At 53.6% G+C, this 16452-nt stretch overlaps 2 protein-coding genes across 2 annotated transcripts; both read right to left on the bottom strand.

Moving 5' to 3' along the window:
* ACADS (acyl-CoA dehydrogenase short chain) lies at positions 1–6319 on the bottom strand. The gene is made up of 10 exons (XM_032199093.1): positions 6256–6319; positions 5934–6076; positions 4301–4450; positions 3988–4099; positions 3428–3579; positions 2988–3158; positions 2347–2484; positions 1979–2074; positions 1716–1772; positions 1–1352 (listed from the first exon to the last, which is right to left on the bottom strand). The coding sequence occupies exons 1-10, from the start codon at positions 6317–6319 to the stop codon at positions 1200–1202; spliced, it is 1236 nt and encodes a 411-aa protein (XP_032054984.1). The 3' UTR covers positions 1–1199.
* Positions 6320–8679: 2360 nt separating this feature from the next.
* UNC119B (unc-119 lipid binding chaperone B) lies at positions 8680–12854 on the bottom strand. The gene is made up of 5 exons (XM_032198936.1): positions 12644–12854; positions 12088–12201; positions 11462–11573; positions 11062–11234; positions 8680–10161 (listed from the first exon to the last, which is right to left on the bottom strand). Exons 1-5 carry the CDS (start codon positions 12852–12854, stop codon positions 10049–10051), a joined length of 723 nt encoding a protein of 240 aa, XP_032054827.1. The 3' UTR covers positions 8680–10048.
* Between the last annotated feature and the right edge of the window lie 3598 nt (positions 12855–16452).

The following is a 16452-nucleotide window of genomic DNA, read 5'->3' as shown; positions in this document are numbered from 1 at the left end:
TGCTTTAAAAAAATCAGGTTTTATTTGTCTTCTGTGTTCTCTTTTATGTAATAGAATTGTGCTGGTTTTGGGCCTTTTTTTTTTTAATTTGCCACACAAATGACACCCCAGGAACATAACCATTTACATCTAGTGTATGCATTCTTTGGACAAGGGTGTGGGCCACACAGGTTTTAGTCTTAGTCCTGGCCCTCTTTTCCTGATTTTAGAGCTTCTTGTTTGGCTGTTTCATTGTCTAAAAGTTTTTTTTGGCCAAGGATAAGTGGTTGAGGATATGTGCTACTGCCAAAACTTCCTGGTAAGGTTTTCTGTATCACCTGCGCGTTTCCTAGATGTTGCCCAAAATACATTATAGACTAAAGGCTGTTACTGCCACTTCGTGCACTTTCTTTCCTGTTAGATAGTTGTTCGTGTAATAAAAGCAGTTTGGGGGACATTTATTCTCAGTGTCTCAGCTATTGCAGCTTTTCTGTCCTTTGCTTTTACAGCTACATCCATAATGGCCTGAGCAAGCAGGGTGGGGGCTGTGTTGTGCAAGATGGGTTTTCTTACCTTTGTTTTTCCATCCACACGCAGCATCACAGCCTGTGTCAGAGCCCTTTGTGTGCAGGCAGTACCTGTGGCCTCCCCTCTAGCTCCACTGCTGCTGGCAGTGGGGAGCAGTGCGCTGCTGCTGCTGCTGCACTTCTTGGTATGGCCTGTGCTGCACAGGGAGCCCACCACAGAGCAGCCCACACCTGAAATTCCTGAATCCAGCAGCCAAGGCAGTGTAACCTGCAGCTTGGGACAGCACAGGGGGCACATCCCCGTGCCTCAAACCGTGGCACTGAATATCACATAGTGCTCGTGACAAAGCCTCACAAAGGAAGCCACAGGGAAGTGCACAAGAAGGCAGCTGACTTTACTGCACAGCAGGGTCACTCGCTGTGCTACCACAGAAAAATGCTCTGCTAGGAAAAGGCCTGTGCTCACCTACACCCACAGGGTGCCTCCTCCCTCCTGCACTCAGGCCATTGCTTACAAACCTAAGTATGGTCCATGCACCATACTTTGTCCGAAGAAGAATCAGCACATTTCAAAAAGAAGGGCAGTTAATCACTGGTGAGGAAAACTTCCATCATTGTCCTCGTTCACAAGACTGGATCGCTGTTGTGCACCGCTAGGAGGTACTTTGGGGCACCGTGGTGCTCTGACATTCTTCAGCCACGGTAAGCCTTCAGCAGTTGACCTGCTATCACCAGTCTTTGGATCTCGCTGGTCCCCTCGTAGATCTCAGTGATACGAGCATCGCGGTAGTGACGTTCTGCAGGCATCTCTGTCACATAACCCATCCCACCCAAGATCTGGATGGCCTGAAACGAAGGTAGCAGGTTACAAAGGCAGCAGGTCAGTCCCAGGACTTTGTTCTCCACAGCCGCCATAAAAAGAGTTAATCGTACTGCGTGCATTCCTGGAGGGGGCACACAGGGGAATTACAATTGCCGAGTAAACAGGATTAGAGCTGGTTGTAACAGCAATATCGACATCCCAGGCAGCAAACAAACTACTTCAGGGGTATTTGTTAGTTCTTCCATGGTCAACTCTTTTTTTTATATAAGATATATTCTAGCAAAGATTAAATTCCACTCCCCCCCCTTTCCCTAGGAACTTTCCTCAGCTTGCTGTGTGAAACGGGGAAGTACCACAACCCGGCTTCCAGCATGCTGTGTAGTTACCTGATGAGCGATGCTTGTTGCAGCCTCTGATGCCGCCAGCTTGGCCATTGCCGCTTCCTTTGGGGAAGGAAAACATCACTGAGGATGCAGCGATCACAAAGAAGGAACGCCCCATTTGGACATTGAACCCACTTGGTGGTTAAACACCAGCAGCAGGGGCTGGGCATGAGCTGAGCGCAGCACTGCCGTACGTCACAGGGGTTTCTTGCCTCCTGCCTGTGCCCAGAGCTGTCGCTGCTAGACAGACAGAAGGGTGTCAGTACCTTCGTGAAGGGCTTCCCATTGTCTTTCAGCATCGCAGCTCTCCAGGTCAGCAAGCGCGCCCCCTCCAAGGCCACAGCCATATCTGCTAGCTTAAACTGCAACGACAAACACTGCCTTTGGCCAAGGTGGCTGCCTCTGACTGCACAAGCACATACACCCGAGTGTCCCACCTCTGAGGCCAATACCGCTGGAAAAGGAGCGGCTCCACCCTAAGAGTCTAACTGTTTGAAAACATAAACAATTACCTCGCGTGCCCCAGTCAGTGCTGAGTGCACACTGTGCCCCTGGAGCCAAGTCCCAGTGCCCACGTGCACCTTTCTGCCAACCCCAGCAACATGTGCACCTGATGGGGCAGGCAAGTGTGTACCTGGATGGCCTGCAGCTTGGTGATGGGCGACCCAAAGGCCGTCCTCTTCTCAGCATAATCCACCGCACAGTCCAGGGCTGCCTGCGCTATTCCCAGTGCCTGGGAGGCGATGCCGATCCGGCCTGCATCCAGTGTTTGCTGAGCAAGACAAAGTATGTGTTAAATCAGGTTGTAACTGATCAAATGGTACACACTGACACACGCACACAGACACGCGCATGCGCCCTGTCTGATTTCATCCACCTTTAGAGATGACCCAGGACAGCTATCCTTGGCCAAAGTGTTTAGGGAAAACGCAAGGTTTTCCCTCAATCTACAGGTACAAAATGGAAGGCTAGAACATTGGGAGATGAAAAAAAAAAATAATAAAAAAATAAAACCGTTCCTGCTCACACCATGCCTCAGCATCATCCCTCAATCAGAGAACTGCCACACTGGGTCTATGAAAAAAACACTGTCATTCACCAAGCTCTGTGACCGTGGTCTCACGTGCTGCCCAGAAGGGGCTCTGCACTAATACTACAGCTCACACTGGCAGCTCTCACCAACGTTATCCTAAGTCTGAAAATGGATTTGGAAGTGGCCAGCTGGGGAACTACTGCGTCACACGGCCACAGCTGCAGCGCTGAGCTGCCTCTTACCATGGCGATTTTGAAGCCCATTCCCAGCTGCCCCAGCAGGTTGGCCTTGGGTATCCGACAGTCCTCGAAGATCAGGTTGGCCGTGGAAGAGGCGCGGATGCCCAGCTTGTCTTCCTTCTTCCCCAGTGACAGCCCCGGGGTTGGCATGGGAACGAGGAACGCGCTAATGCCCTGCAACAGGAGCCAGACTCCTAGGAATGGTGACGACCTCCCACCCACCTGGGTGCCAGCAGGCTTCCTGCAGATGCTTTTCACAGGAGCCGTGCGACCAGAAAGAAGGGGAGGGCTGAGGCAGAACAATAAAGCCTGCACACATCAGCCCTGCTCTGCAACGCCTGCACAGCTTGAAATACCCTGCATGGTCCCCCCAGAGCTCCTTCAGAGCGGTGCTCCCGTCACTTCCTTTACTCCCACTCCTTTTCCCGACTCGCGGAACACACCCTGTGCTTCAGGGCTTTATCTGTAGTAGCAAACACCACGGCGGCCGAGGCGTCCCAGGCATTGGTGATCCAGGCCTTGGTGCCGTTCAGGACCCACTCGTCACCATCCAGGCGTGCCACTGTGGTTGCTGCTCCCGCATCGCTGCCATTTCCTGCGCAAAGCAGCACAAAAACCATTCAGGTGGTCAGCGGCAGCTGATGGTGCAAAGCCAGCGCCTGCCTGCAGCCCTGCTGTCAGCTCGTGGCACCACCTGGAGCTGCATGGTGTCACCACTGTCACCACCGTCCCTCCCACAGTGGCTCCACACAGGAAGGGGAAAAGTCAGTGGCAGAGCTGCCATCTCCAGGGCTCTGCTGGCACAGAAGGGATGAAACTTTTCAGCACGGGCCGCATGGTGCCACGCGTACCTTGGGCGCTGAGACTTCATTTAAATGAAGCGCTATAACCCAGCTGTCTGCAAACTGTTACAGTTTGACAGACCTGAAGTCTGTTCTAAACCCGACTAAGGAAAACAGGTTACCCTGTGCCCTTTGCAACTGAACGGGAACAGTCACATCACCTGGCTCACTAAGAGCAAAACATCCGATTTTCTCCCCGCTGGTGAAGGGAGCGATCCACTGGTGCTTCTGTTCCTCAGAACCAAACTTGAGAATTGGCCCTAAATACAGAGACTTTGAGAACAGAGAGCTGAGTTAGTGCCTGCTGAAGGCACGAGCAACCTACAAACCCCTGAATACCTCAGTGCTTCACCAGAACCCACCCCAGGAACAGCTCCTATTTCTCCGTTTCTCCCGTACGCCCCTCTCCTACCACCACCCTGGTGCCAGGCTCGGTTCAGGCCTGTCCCCCTGGCGCATCCCCAAGGCACTTACGTTGTTGACACTGACGATGACGCCCGTGGACGCGCAGCCCCTGCTGATCTCCTCCACCGCGATGGAATAGGCCAGGTAGTCCAGGCCTGCGCCTTTGTACTCCTCCGGCACGTCCATAGCCAGCAGCCCCAAGTCCCCCATCTTCTTCACCTGCACGGGGAATGGAGCAGTAGGGCGCTCTGCTCCCCCAGCGTCCCAGCACACACATCATGCAGACACACGGTGATACAGGACAGCTCATGGCAGGGCTGCACACGGGTGAAGATGTGCCTGACTCCTGGTGAAATGGGAATGTGGCTGAGCAAACTGGTAGGTGACCCCAGTGGCTTCGACAAGAGCTGTACATGGTCACTGCTGGCTGGGATGAGCTCCTGGAGCCCTCTCAAGGCCAGACAGGCAGCTACACCCTCACCAGAATTACCTCAGCCTCCCACTGTTCTCCCCTCACACTGCCCCTGTGGGTTGGAAGCCCTGCATGGGAAATCTAGCTGATAAAAATGTCAGAACTTTACCTTCCAGTCTGCTGTGCTTCAGCCTAGGACCGCACAAGGAAAGAATTTTACAGAATGAGTGACCCACAGAACACCGCAAGAAGGCAATTTTTCATTCCCATTAGAGCCAGGTCTTGCTTTCCTGAGAATTTAATGGCTGGTCACGTTCCAAATTATTCCAACCTTCAAATTATACCCCACCTTCCTCAGCTGGACCCCAGCTTAATTCAGAGCACTGCCTTGCTCTACATCTCTTATTAATACCTGGCAATATACAAGGGAAAAAACAAGCTGTCCTCTATTTTTATATTTAAAATGCAATATAACAAATTTAGCCCAAGCTTTTTCTGTTGCAGAAGCAAGTGTATTACCAGGCTCTGCTTGCTTTAATAGGACCTGTGAATTTTAACATTTTTCCATCCTGTACAGACACCCCAAACACTCACCCTTCTCTTCAAATCCAGAGGATGAATGAAGGACAGCAGCTAGTTCTACACATGTTGCTTTACATTAATAAATATTGTTTACAATTTGAGTTTTCCCCTACACATTCACGTGAAAATATTCAACAATCAAATGTAAAAATCTCAGGTAAGACCAGTGAAGTAAGACAGAAGCTGTTTCTTCCTTAGAACAGGTGTGCCTTTCCTGGCTATCTTCCTTACTCCTGAATAGGAAGGAGGAATGTAATATAAGGAATAGAATAAAAGGAATATAACAAAACTTGCATGCCTCTGACACTGCTTGCTTGGAGCCTTTTGGCTAATGGTGTAACTGTTTATTTTGCTTGGGCTTAGTATTTCACCACAATGACACCGGTGCAGCAGCCTGCTCCCCACGGCACAGACTGGCTGCAGTGATTTGCACAAGGCCTGAGCAGCGCCTCCACTTCCTCACAGCCCTGGGGGTGCCCATCAGCTGCCTCCCGACCTTCACACAGCCAGAACCGTGCCCAGCTCTCCTGGGGCTCCTCACTGCAGACCACGTTCAGGTTATGTGCGTGCAATAACAGCATCTCAATGCCTTGAGAAGTCAGTGCTGTTACAGCCCCCGGGGCAGTCACTCAGGGAACTTAAAGAGCCCGGAGGGTCCCTGAGCGCCCGGCACCGACACGGGCGGCGGCGCTGCCGATAACCACGCACCTGCTGCGCGGGGAAGCGGTGCTCCCTGTCCAGCTGGGCCGCCAGCGGCATCAGCTCCTTCTCGGCGAAGTCGCGGCAGGTCTGGCGCAGCATCAGGTGCGTCTGCGGCAGCTCCGCGCTCTGGTACACGGTGTGCAGCCGCGCTGCGGGCGGGGCAGGCGTCAGGACGGCGGCGACGGCGGCCCCGGGGTCACCCCGACACGGACCGGCCCCGGGCGGCGCCGCAGGGCCCGGGCCCGACCCCCCCAGTCCCGAAGGGCCCCGCACCCCCCCCGCGGTCCCGGTGCCCCCCCCCCCGGCCCCTCCCCGTCCCCGCCCTCACCCCGGGGCGCGCCGCGGGACAGCGCCAGGGCCAGGGGCAGGGAGCGGGACAGCGCCGCAGCCATGGCCGCCGCCGTGCCTCAGGGCAGCGCGCACCGCGCATGCGCCACGTGCCGAGGGCGGGGCCGGCTGTGAGAGACACCCCGCCCCCACAGCGCCACGGTCCCGCCCCCCGCATGGCCCCGCCCCCCGCGGGCAGCACCGGGCACCCGCAGCGGCGCAGGGCGCGGGCAGGGACCCGAGCTGGGCGCTCAGCGCCCCCGGCCAGCACCGCCGCGACACCGCCACCTCCCGCAGTCACCTCTAGCTCGAAACCACTTTATTCGTCCCCAACCCTCAGGCAAGCAGGTGAACGTCCTCGAGCACGGAGGGCAGGCTGCTGCCGGTGCTCCCCGGCAGTGAGGAGCCTTGAAAATCCCAAGGAGAGCGCGCAGAGGAAGGCGGTTCCCAGAGAAAGCGGGGGACAGGGACAGCAGCGCCCAGCCCGGGACCAGGGACGCCTTCCTTCACGGTTTACGACGTGGACATGTATTCCTCAGTCAGTCCCCAAACAGCTGTCCAGGAAGTTCACTGGCATGACTCCAAAGCACTCACTTCAGAAGTGTGAAAAAGAGGTAAAAGAGGTCCTGGTCCTAAGAGGACAAACACTGGAAAGATTCAGGATGCGTGGGGTTGGTCCCTTTGTTAGCGCACAGCACGATCCCAGCCCTCTTCCAGCTCGGCACAAGGGACCTGTGAAGCTGCCTGTGCAGGTTCCTGTCCTCGTGCTCAAGCTCTGCCTGGCACTAAAGCATTTCCCCTGCTGTCAGTGCCCAGCTGGGGCTGTTCACCTGACAAGGGGGAGATGCCAGCAGAATCCCTTCCTAGCTCACGGGCGTGAGCAGCTTTGCTCCATCGTTACAGCATCAGAGCGCACGGAACCGAAGGAAGCTGCTGTTAGATCTGTTAGATCACTTCACCAAGGACATCACCCCGCCTCAGGGATGAGTGCAGAAGTCCCTGACCTTTTGGATTACAATCAACTTTTTCAGTGCTGGGTTGCCCTCTTGTAGGGCCTTATTTCTGCAGCATGCTTTTTGGGCAAAGACCTTCTGATCCGGCAAAGCAAGCATCCAGCTAGAAACTGAGGGATGCCAGCGCTGCCTGCAAGCCTCCTGGTTTTCCTCCAGCTTTCCTTCCCTTATTGCTGAGTAGATGATACATTCACCAGTGGGAAAGCCGCTGCCTCGGTGCTTTTTTCTCATCACGGCTGAGGTAATGACTGCTTAAGACAGGAATCAGCTTTCCTCCAAGCGCCCACGCTGTACGTACCAGCAGGGTGCTCAGGCTGGCCCGCGGCACTTCGCAAGGCAGCGGCCAGATGGCAGCCGCGGCCCGAGCAACGCTCCCGGCCCCGCAGAGCCGCCCGCAGCCGCCCGCAGCTCGCACCCGTCGGCACTCACCCGTGCAGTGACTGCTGCTGCTCGCTCCGGTCTGCCTTCCCCTAAGTATCTGTACTCGGGGACACGGAAAGCAGGCAGGAAACGTCACACCCATAAGAAAAACAGTTCGCTTCATACAGAAAACGAGATAAAAGGAACGCTGAAAGGCACCTGGATTTATACTACATAAAAATTCAGCTCAATAAGCTAAAACGCCTTGGGAACAGCTAGCGGCCTTCTCTGACCCTACCTGAGCAGCTTCGAATGCTTTGGGGTGGAAAGCACACCTCTGGGCAGCTCTGCAAACATTCTTCCAGCAGAACAAAAGTTTCCCATCTCAACAGCGTGACATGAGGCTGCCCAAAGGGCTGCTGCAGGAGGCACCTCGAGCTCCACCTGTACTAACCCTGAAATAACTAACCAAGATCCCCTCGGTGCCTTTGGAGATGCTGGCGGGGAGCGATGGCAGCACAACTGTTCTTCATCTTTCAGCCACGCAGACCTCACCCCTCCACATTCCCAAGGCATTTGTTGTGGTTGCTCATGATTAATGCTCCACCCAGAACAGGTCATTTGTTGTGGTTAATCGTAATTAAAAATCCTTCCCAAGAGCTGAAGATTCTTTCGTGACTGCCCCCCCACATACTCTCACTGCTTACGCTGCTGCTCGCTGATCCTCTACGCCAAGGCTCCCATCATTAATCTGTGAGGGAAAGGCAGCGGCTTCCTAGTGCTGTTTACGCACGAACACGCTGTGATGCCCGCCCCAATTAATCCTGCTCACACACAACCTATGCAAATCAGCCTTAATACAGCAGGTATCCGACTGCATCTGCCAAGGGGTTAGGTTTCAGCTATCCCAGGGAACGAGTAGGACTAACACCAGCAAGTGTCTCTAGCCCAGACACAGTTTAACTCCCCCGCCCAGCAGGCAGGGCTGACCAGCCCAGAACCGCCAGACTTGAACCAAGCAAGCAGAGAAGGGTTCTGCTCGCTGGGGTTCTGCATGGTCAGGAGCTGGGCACCAGCGCAGCTGCTGGGAAGGCAGAGCTCTCTGCTACTTCCTATCGCCAGATCCCAAACGCTGCTGTGAAGACACCCTCTGGTCTGGCAGTCGCTAACTCAGCAGGAGACTTCCTCAAATATAAATAAGCAGCCAAGTAGGCAAAGCAGTGATGGGAACTCCGACAATTACAAAGAGAGTGTCAGTTCTCACGTTTTGGTCATTAAAGATCCCGCTCTGTAACACTGAATAATTTGACCTGGGGTTTTTAGCTGCTAGCACCTCAGCTGAAACAAAGCAAATGGTAACAGCACCATCCCTCCTTCCAGCACCTCCGATATTCAGGTTTAAAAGGTTTTAAAGTATCCAGAGATTGAAGCCTAGGAAGCTTTGCTTCCTAAGTGATTTTCCCCATTCTCCCTTTCTCCTCTAAGCCCCACTAAACCGACACCTCCCCTGCACCCCAACTAGACTGACAGTGTGCCATTGGTCCAAAACCAATACATTCTGTAGCAAGAGCTAAAAATCCTACACAAGGGGAATCAAGAGGAACGATAAATACACCGAGATTAAATTCAGCTCTAAGGTTGACCTTGAGCTCCAAAATTCAGCAATTTGCTTGCAAAAGCTCAGACAGAAATGCTGTCAGACTGACTCAATGACCAAACTGGATAAAGCCTCTTTTTCCCCTCATCTCTTCTCCCTAGTGACATCTCTGGCAAAATACAGATCGAGCCATTCCCAGGGGGCTGCTCAGACCCCTGGAGATAGAAAGAAGATTCCTGCATCACTCAGAAGCTGAATTAGTCTCTTATTTTATCTTTCCCACTGGAGAATATCGGGATGCACCCTAAAAAGCAACCTCAGCCACGCTACAAACTAAACCACTATGCACGGAAGAGATGATCTATCCAAGTGAAGAAGAGATCTGCTCTTCAGGTGTCAGTGGTACCCGAAGGGGGCAAATTGTCCTGCTAAGAAATAGCTTACCCGAATAATCTGACCTCTTGAAAGAGGGTAGTCACCCAATAGGTGAAACATCAGAAGCACTAAAAGTGCAACCTAAGCTATAAAAACTGTAACAGCAATAGTTTTCTAACAGTGCCTCTGATCCATAACCTAACCAGGGTACCAGAAGGTATCCAGAAATGGAGAATGACAGAGGCTGGATATGTTAAGAATGGTGGATAGTGAAGCATTGCAGGGAGAGTTCCTTTACTTTTGGGAGCTGTCTTCGTTGCTTCGTGTGTTCACTCTCATGCAAGGAAAAAAGGTTTGACGAGAAGTCTTGTTGCATGAGACGACAACTCCAGTCTGCTCCTGGACATCTGGAATGGTAACGGCAGCACGGCATCCACGGACACACACGGTTACTGTCCTCCATTGTACGCGTAATCGGCCTTGTTGTGCATTATCAACTTGTTGTCCACAAAGTAAAAGCTGTCTGAGCGGGTCTCGTATGGATTTTCAACCATCAGGCGGACTGTGAAAGAGAAAGCTCAATTACATTCAACAGCCTGCCACACTCCGGTGGGCAGCACGAAGTCAGAATAAGAAGGGCCCTGCCGCTCTGCTGGATTTACCAGGCTGATGCTCTGCCCTACCCAAGGAAGAGAAGCAAACCACTCTGCTGGGCACGCTTCAAAGGCTCCGGCCTGCCCTTCCTATTCACAGGACAAGCACTGCCAAAAGCAAACAAACAGGGGTGGAGTAATCTCTCACAAGGCATGGAAACTGTCAGAGCCTCCGCTAAGGCAAGCAGTAATCATCGTCTGTAGGCAGAGAGGCTGCAATCTGCAAATAAAAGCAAGGGGCTGCACTCCCCATGTGTACACAGAGGAGGTGCAAACACTGCGCCTCCTCCCGCAGCCACAGAAGGGCCCACGCCACACGCCCCTGCTCTATCCACCCCCTGAGGTCAAACATACCCCGCACAATGTGTATTTGCAGAGATTTGGGCGGCTCAAAAACACACCTCTCAGAGAAAAGCCAGATCTGTTCCAAAGCTGGAGGCTCAAGCTGTAACAAGCAAGCGCTGAAAACAGCCATCTGACTACTGGGAGAACCCTTCTTCAAGGCTTCCTTACCTTCTGGACTATTCTGTTAGGCATTAGGCACAGAAGCCCTGTAACTGACCAGTTCTTGCAGTCTGTGACTTGACAGTACAGGTTGTCTTAGGCTTTCATTCCAAAGGTGGAGAATTTGCAGCATAAACGTGTGACTCAGGATTAAACACAGCCTAAATGAGGAACGTGTATCTACCTATCCCTGTCCCTTCATCCCAGTCACAACTCTGCACAAGCAGAGAGAAAACAAGAGGGAAAAAATGAGCATATATGCATACAAAAACAAAACAGCTCAGTATGGAGAGGGAGGTACTTACTAAGGTCTTCTGAGAGCTGAGGGAACTCATAGATGTGTTCGCATGTGTTCCTGCTACTGGGGATGCAGAAGCCAAAATCAAAGTCAAAGTTCTTCAGCAAGCGATCTCGGAAGTAATGTCTCTCGATCATTCGAAAGTTTGACACTGGCTTTTCTCCCACTGTAAATTCCACTCTGTAAGCCAAAAGTAGGAAAAAAAACAGCTAAGAGAACCTTCCTCTCTTCCTACTGAGAAGAGCCTTTGACCCAAGACTACACAAAAATCCAACAGATTGTTCCAGGAAGAGATGCTTAGATATTCTAAGTGCAAGAAGGGTTCTCTCTAGCCTTTGACTCTAGTTACAAACCGCCAGTGACACTGTATAAACATCTCATTCTCCCCTCTATGAACTCTTACTCACGTTGCACCGACAGTCCGAAGACGAAGAAACGCTGGGGTGAACTGGTAACGAACAAAGCGGCCTGCACTAGCGTCAAGTTCACTGTTGTCATCTTCATCGTCATCGTCTTGCTCTAGAAAATGCACCAGCTCAGAGTTACTCTGCCAACAGCATGCATGTAAAGTAATACCGGCTAGCAGGAATATCAGGACAGCCTTGCTAGTACTTAGGCATTGAACGTGAAGGTATTTAACAAACGGTTTGAGACGCACACTAGCATTAAGAACTACAGAGAAGATCTGATAAGACAGCTGTCTCAGCCTTGGTGGTTCCGGAGCTAAAACCGCCCTCAATCTCACAGGATATCCCCCCTAGTAATTGCCAAAACACATGTAAGAAACTCTGTGCCCTGCCCAGCCAAGAAGGGAAGATTCGCAGCTGATAATATTTCCCCCATCACACTACAATCACATTTTTATGGCAAAGCTAGGAAACTCCACAGCAGAGGAAAACTCAGTGTTGAGGTAAAGCAAAGGGATTTAAACACCAGGGATACTGAAAGCCCTTTCTGCTTAGCATGAGCCCTGCACTGCAGCTTCTCAGTTCCCGAATCCCTCTAGCCTCTTTGCAATGTTAGGATAACATACCTGAAGCAGAAGGCTTTGCAATTTCAAACAGCACTGTTCCAGTCTCGAGGTCTCGGATCTTGAACCTGGTGAAGTCGATGTTGTAAATGTTGTCCTCAGGTTTGCATAAATAATCTAGAATAAAGAGAAAACACATAGTAGCATTTCAAATGATCTCTGAGTAACTAGTAAAGGAATCTGTGTTCCTTGTTTTTCTTTTTTTTTCTTTTTAACTAGCCTCTTAAGATACATACTGCAAATTGCTTTTCAGAAGCTTCAGGCAAGCAGGACAAAACTGAGGCTAGAAGAAACAAAAGCACGCTAGGTGCCAGGGAGCAGAGCAAGAAAGGAATCCGGAGAGAAAGGCAGAGAGCGGCATCCCAGAACAAAACCAACAAAAAAAAACCACACAACTTTCTGAAAGTTGTAAGAGAGCCGCGGGCAACGCAGCCCCGGCACCCCCCGTCCCCAGACGGCAGCGGCACCGAGCCTGAGGGGCACGGAGCGGCGTGAGGGGGGCCCAGAGCGCTGCCCCTCAGCCCCCTCAGCGCCCGCAGCCCCCTCAGCCCTCACTCACTCTCCGTCACCCGGCACAGCCCCAGGACGTGCTCGGGCCGGACGGTCTCCAGCGCCAGCAGCTCGGATTCAGTCCACGGCGCCCCCGGCCGCGTCGCCGCGTCCCCCGAGCCTCGGCGGCCCCGCAGGCGGCTGAGGGCTCCCCCGGTGCCCGGCGGCGGCTTCTTCTCCGGCCCCGCCGCCGCCGCCGCCCTCGCCTTGGAGCCGCTCATCGCCCCGCCGCCACCGCCAAGATGGCCGCCGCCGCCCGCGGTAGCTATGGGAGCGGCGGGCGGCGCTGCGCGGGTCAGAGGGCGCGGGCGCTGCCTAGCAACGCCGAGGGGCGTGAAGCTAAGCAGGGCCCGCCGCGTGCGCGGTCCGGAGGGGAGACCGAGTGGGGCTGTGTGTAACCCCCGCCTCGCCGCTGTTTGGCACCGTGTACCCGCCCCAGGCAGTCCCGGCCCCGGTCCCGGTCCCGGTTTCCCACCTGCTGGGCGGCCTCGGCCCAGTACGGCCCAGCTCGGGGTGCCTGCCCCTGTGCTGGGAGCCCCTCCATCCCGGGGCAGTGGGGCATGCCTCACGGAAAAGCCTGGAGTTACCTAGGGAAATAAAAATTATCTGGGGAAATAAAACCCAACCGAGTGGGAAAATAAAGCCACCGAGCAGGCAGCACGGCCCGGTTCCCTGGCACAGGGCCAGCAGCACCACAAGCCGGCCCCCACAAAGCGGCTCCCAGGCCTCGCCGTGAGGGAAGCTACGTCTCGTTAATTGAATCAGGGCCCGAATCCCGCAGGGCTGTGGGTTAATTACAGGGAACAGGAGGCCTCTGTCCTCTGGGGAGCCCTGCTCCTTCTAGGAAGCAGCAGCACGCACTGTGCTGTGTGCCAAGGCTGCGGGGCAGCAGGGACTCCGAGCCCACAGAGCCCAACACTGAATGCGTGTGGGGTGACTGGAAACATGCTTAGAGCAGCAGGTACTGATGGCTGCTGCTGCTGCTCATAAGCAGCTATTGCCAACAAAGTGCTCTTTCTGGAGCCTGCCTGTGTTGGTGCTCCCAAATCCTCCTGGCTGAGGTGGGTTCAGTCCCTCCCAGCCACAGGCAGTGCCTCAGAAAAGGCACAGGACCAACGTCCCTCATGCCCCAGAGCAGCTGGGATCGGGCACCCAGGGCAGGAACGTGCCACGTTCCCTCTGCTCCACCTACAGCCCCTTCCAACTGCCATCACCTCAAGCCAAGAGTGGGACAGCTCACAGGCAGATGGCATCTCTGGCACTCCTGAGGTGAACAAGGGGCGAGGAGGGCAGCAGCAGTGCTGTCGGGAGGATGTTGTGCAGCACAGGTCACGGTCTATTGCCCCGACCAGCAGGGGAGGTGGCAGCAGGGCGGTGTGGGACAAGGAGCAGCAGGGACAGGGGCTCAGCTGCAGGCTCAGGGCTGCAGCGGTGCTGGGGGGCAGGGTCCCCCCTTTCCCCAGCGTGACAGAAAACCAACCACCTCGTCCAAGTGACAATATAATTCTGTTTATTTTCCTTTAGCACACTGCTGGTTAAAACTGCCAGACAGTAGATTTCAGAACGTTCCCTCAACCAAACATCCTGGGGAAATTAAAAAATAAAACAGCTACCGTGTACCAAAAATAAAATAACCCACCCCCACACCCATCTTTTCCCCAAAACAAGTCTCTGCAAAGCCAATGCAATCAGAAATAGACATCTGTGCTTTTCACCCAGGGCCCAAGCTTGCTGCAAAACAAACTAAAAAAAAAAAATGTCACTGCAAGTTGTTATAACACAAAGCAATGGACAGTAAAATAAAAAAATCCTCCTCCAAAATCCTTTGTACTGGTGACAAGCGCAGGTGGGGATCCCTCCCCACGCTGCTTCAGCCTTTACAGACAGCTCAGACCTACAGCTTCGAGTAGTTTGCGATGTGCCCTCGATGCCACGGGCACAGGTCATGGGGCCAGCTTCCAACATTAAGGATGCAACACCCACAGCACCCCAACGTTACCGCTGAACCAGGCCAGCAGCTCACTGTCCTGGCCACTGCTTTCTGGCACGAGGAGCAGATCCTGCCTCTGCTCTTCCTTTCTCCAGGGCCGCTTCACCGAGCAGGCTGGTTTCAGAGTGGGAAAGCCCTGAATGCCCGTGAAAGCCCCAAAACAGCAGTCCAAATTCAGAGAGTTTCCGGATGATGTTTCGCTCCAGCATTGGAGCCAAGAGCTGTTACCGTGCGACAAACGGCCGCGGTAGGACAGGCGAGCACATCCTCCCTGCATGCGACTACAAACAACTCCGGGGCAGGGATCTCGTGTTTCCGAGACGCACTCGCCCCAGTTAAACTGGTTCAAGCCGTACTTTGCCCCTTGCCTTGAAACCTCCATCGCACAAACTCTTTAGCAGAGACCTTTGATGTTTGCAAAAGATTATTCACATTTTCTAATCAGCCAGCACTGTTTCTAGGAGGGAGGAAAGCACTTCTGTTCGTTTTTTTTTTTTCCTTTTTTTTTTTATTATTTTTAAATAAAGCACTTTTTGGGAAAAAAAATCAAAACCTATCAATAACCTGCAGTAGCGTCCCACTGATCAGCGAAGGGACAGCGCTGCCACATCCCTCCCCCTCCCGCACCTTCCCCCCAATCTCCAAAAATAGTATTTAATATACAGCAATAAACTCTGAGCAAGCCAGAGTCCCGGAAGACATGGACCTGCTTTCACCTCTCCCACCCAGCCCAGCACCATTCCCACGTGCTTGCTACGACGCTCCTGGGACGAATCCCTTCAGATCCAGGGTGATGCACGTGCCCCAGCCCCGCTGGGCCAGCACGTGGAGCAGGGCTGCAGCACAGGAGGCCTCTTCCACACAACCTCGTCTGAGCCTTCGCAGCCCCAGCCCAGCGTTGTTTGTGCCGCTGAGAACCCTCGGCCGAGCCTGCATGGGACTAGCCAGTGAAGCCAGACTGGTGCAACCAGGCTGACGTTAAAAAAAGCATCCTTGAATTGTATTAGACTTTGGCATTTGTTGCGGAGATGCAGAAGCGCCAGTAGGTAAATTAGCTCAGCGCTGGCCCAGCTCCCATTTCCCTTGGACTCTCAGCAAGGATATTTCCTTCCCTACCACATAAGTGCATGGAGCAGACAGAGCTCTCCCACATTTAGGCACCAAACAGAGCCTGAAACACTCGGTACTTTGCAGCTGCTCAGAACCTGGCTCACATCAAGGGCTGAAGCTGCTCTGCTGCTCCTCTCCCCTCCTCCTGCATCAACAAAAGGCCTGTTCAGCCCCGGCTTCCAACACCAACACATCTCCCTGGCTGTTGCAATTTCAACTTAAAGGAAGACCAAAGGACAAAGCGCAGGTTCCTGCTCCCTGTTCAGACTCCAACGGTGCAGGGGAAGCCCTCGGCAGGCGAGTTTTGGGAGCAGGACCCCCAGCCACGCTCAGCACACAGCAGCCCTACACAGCCCACGACTACCAGGACCCAGCTGTGACTCACCCTGCTCCCAGCTGCACAGACACGCAGGCACCAGGCTGTCTGCAATTCTCCGTCCTGCCTTCAGGAGATGCCTGGGGGAGACCAGACCTGAAGGAGCCCTTCCAGTTCTTCTGTTCCCTGCAATGTTTTGTTTTTTTTTTTTCCCACTGGCCCCAAGGGCTGGCACCAAAGATACTCGCTTGCAGTTCTGTGCTTCAGCTGTGACCTCCGGAGCTGGCACCAAGGGACAGCAAGACAGTCCCCAGCTGATCACAGGGGCAGGGAACGCCTGTCCCTTGGGGGGATAAAACAAACAGAACAAAACAACAACAAAACAAAAACACAACACAAAAAC

This window comes from Aythya fuligula, chromosome 17, assembly GCF_009819795.1.
Source record: "Aythya fuligula isolate bAytFul2 chromosome 17, bAytFul2.pri, whole genome shotgun sequence".
In the NCBI taxonomy this organism is placed as follows: Eukaryota; Metazoa; Chordata; class Aves; order Anseriformes; family Anatidae; genus Aythya; species Aythya fuligula.
The sequence above is the reverse complement of the archived record's forward strand: the minus strand, read 5'-3'. Positions and strand labels throughout refer to the sequence as shown.

Coding starts and splice junctions, on each gene's coding strand:
- ACADS (XM_032199093.1), bottom strand. CDS start 6,319: ATGGCTGCGGCGCTGTCCCGCTCCCTGCCCCTGGCCCTGGCGCTGTCC. Junction 2,485..2,987: donor TGGGCTTCAAAATCGCCATG/GTAAGAGGCAGC, acceptor TGTCTTGCTCAG/CAAACACTGGATGCAGGCCG. Junction 1,773..1,978: donor ATGGGAAGCCCTTCACGAAG/GTACTGACACCC, acceptor CCTTCCCCAAAG/GAAGCGGCAATGGCCAAGCT.
- UNC119B (XM_032198936.1), bottom strand. CDS start 12,854: ATGAGCGGCTCCAAGGCGAGGGCGGCGGCGGCGGCGGGGCCGGAGAAG. Junction 12,202..12,643: donor GCTGTGCCGGGTGACGGAGA/GTGAGTGAGGGC, acceptor TCTTTATTCTAG/ATTATTTATGCAAACCTGAG. Junction 11,574..12,087: donor TGCAAAGCCTTCTGCTTCAG/GTATGTTATCCT, acceptor TGCATTTTCTAG/AGCAAGACGATGACGATGAA.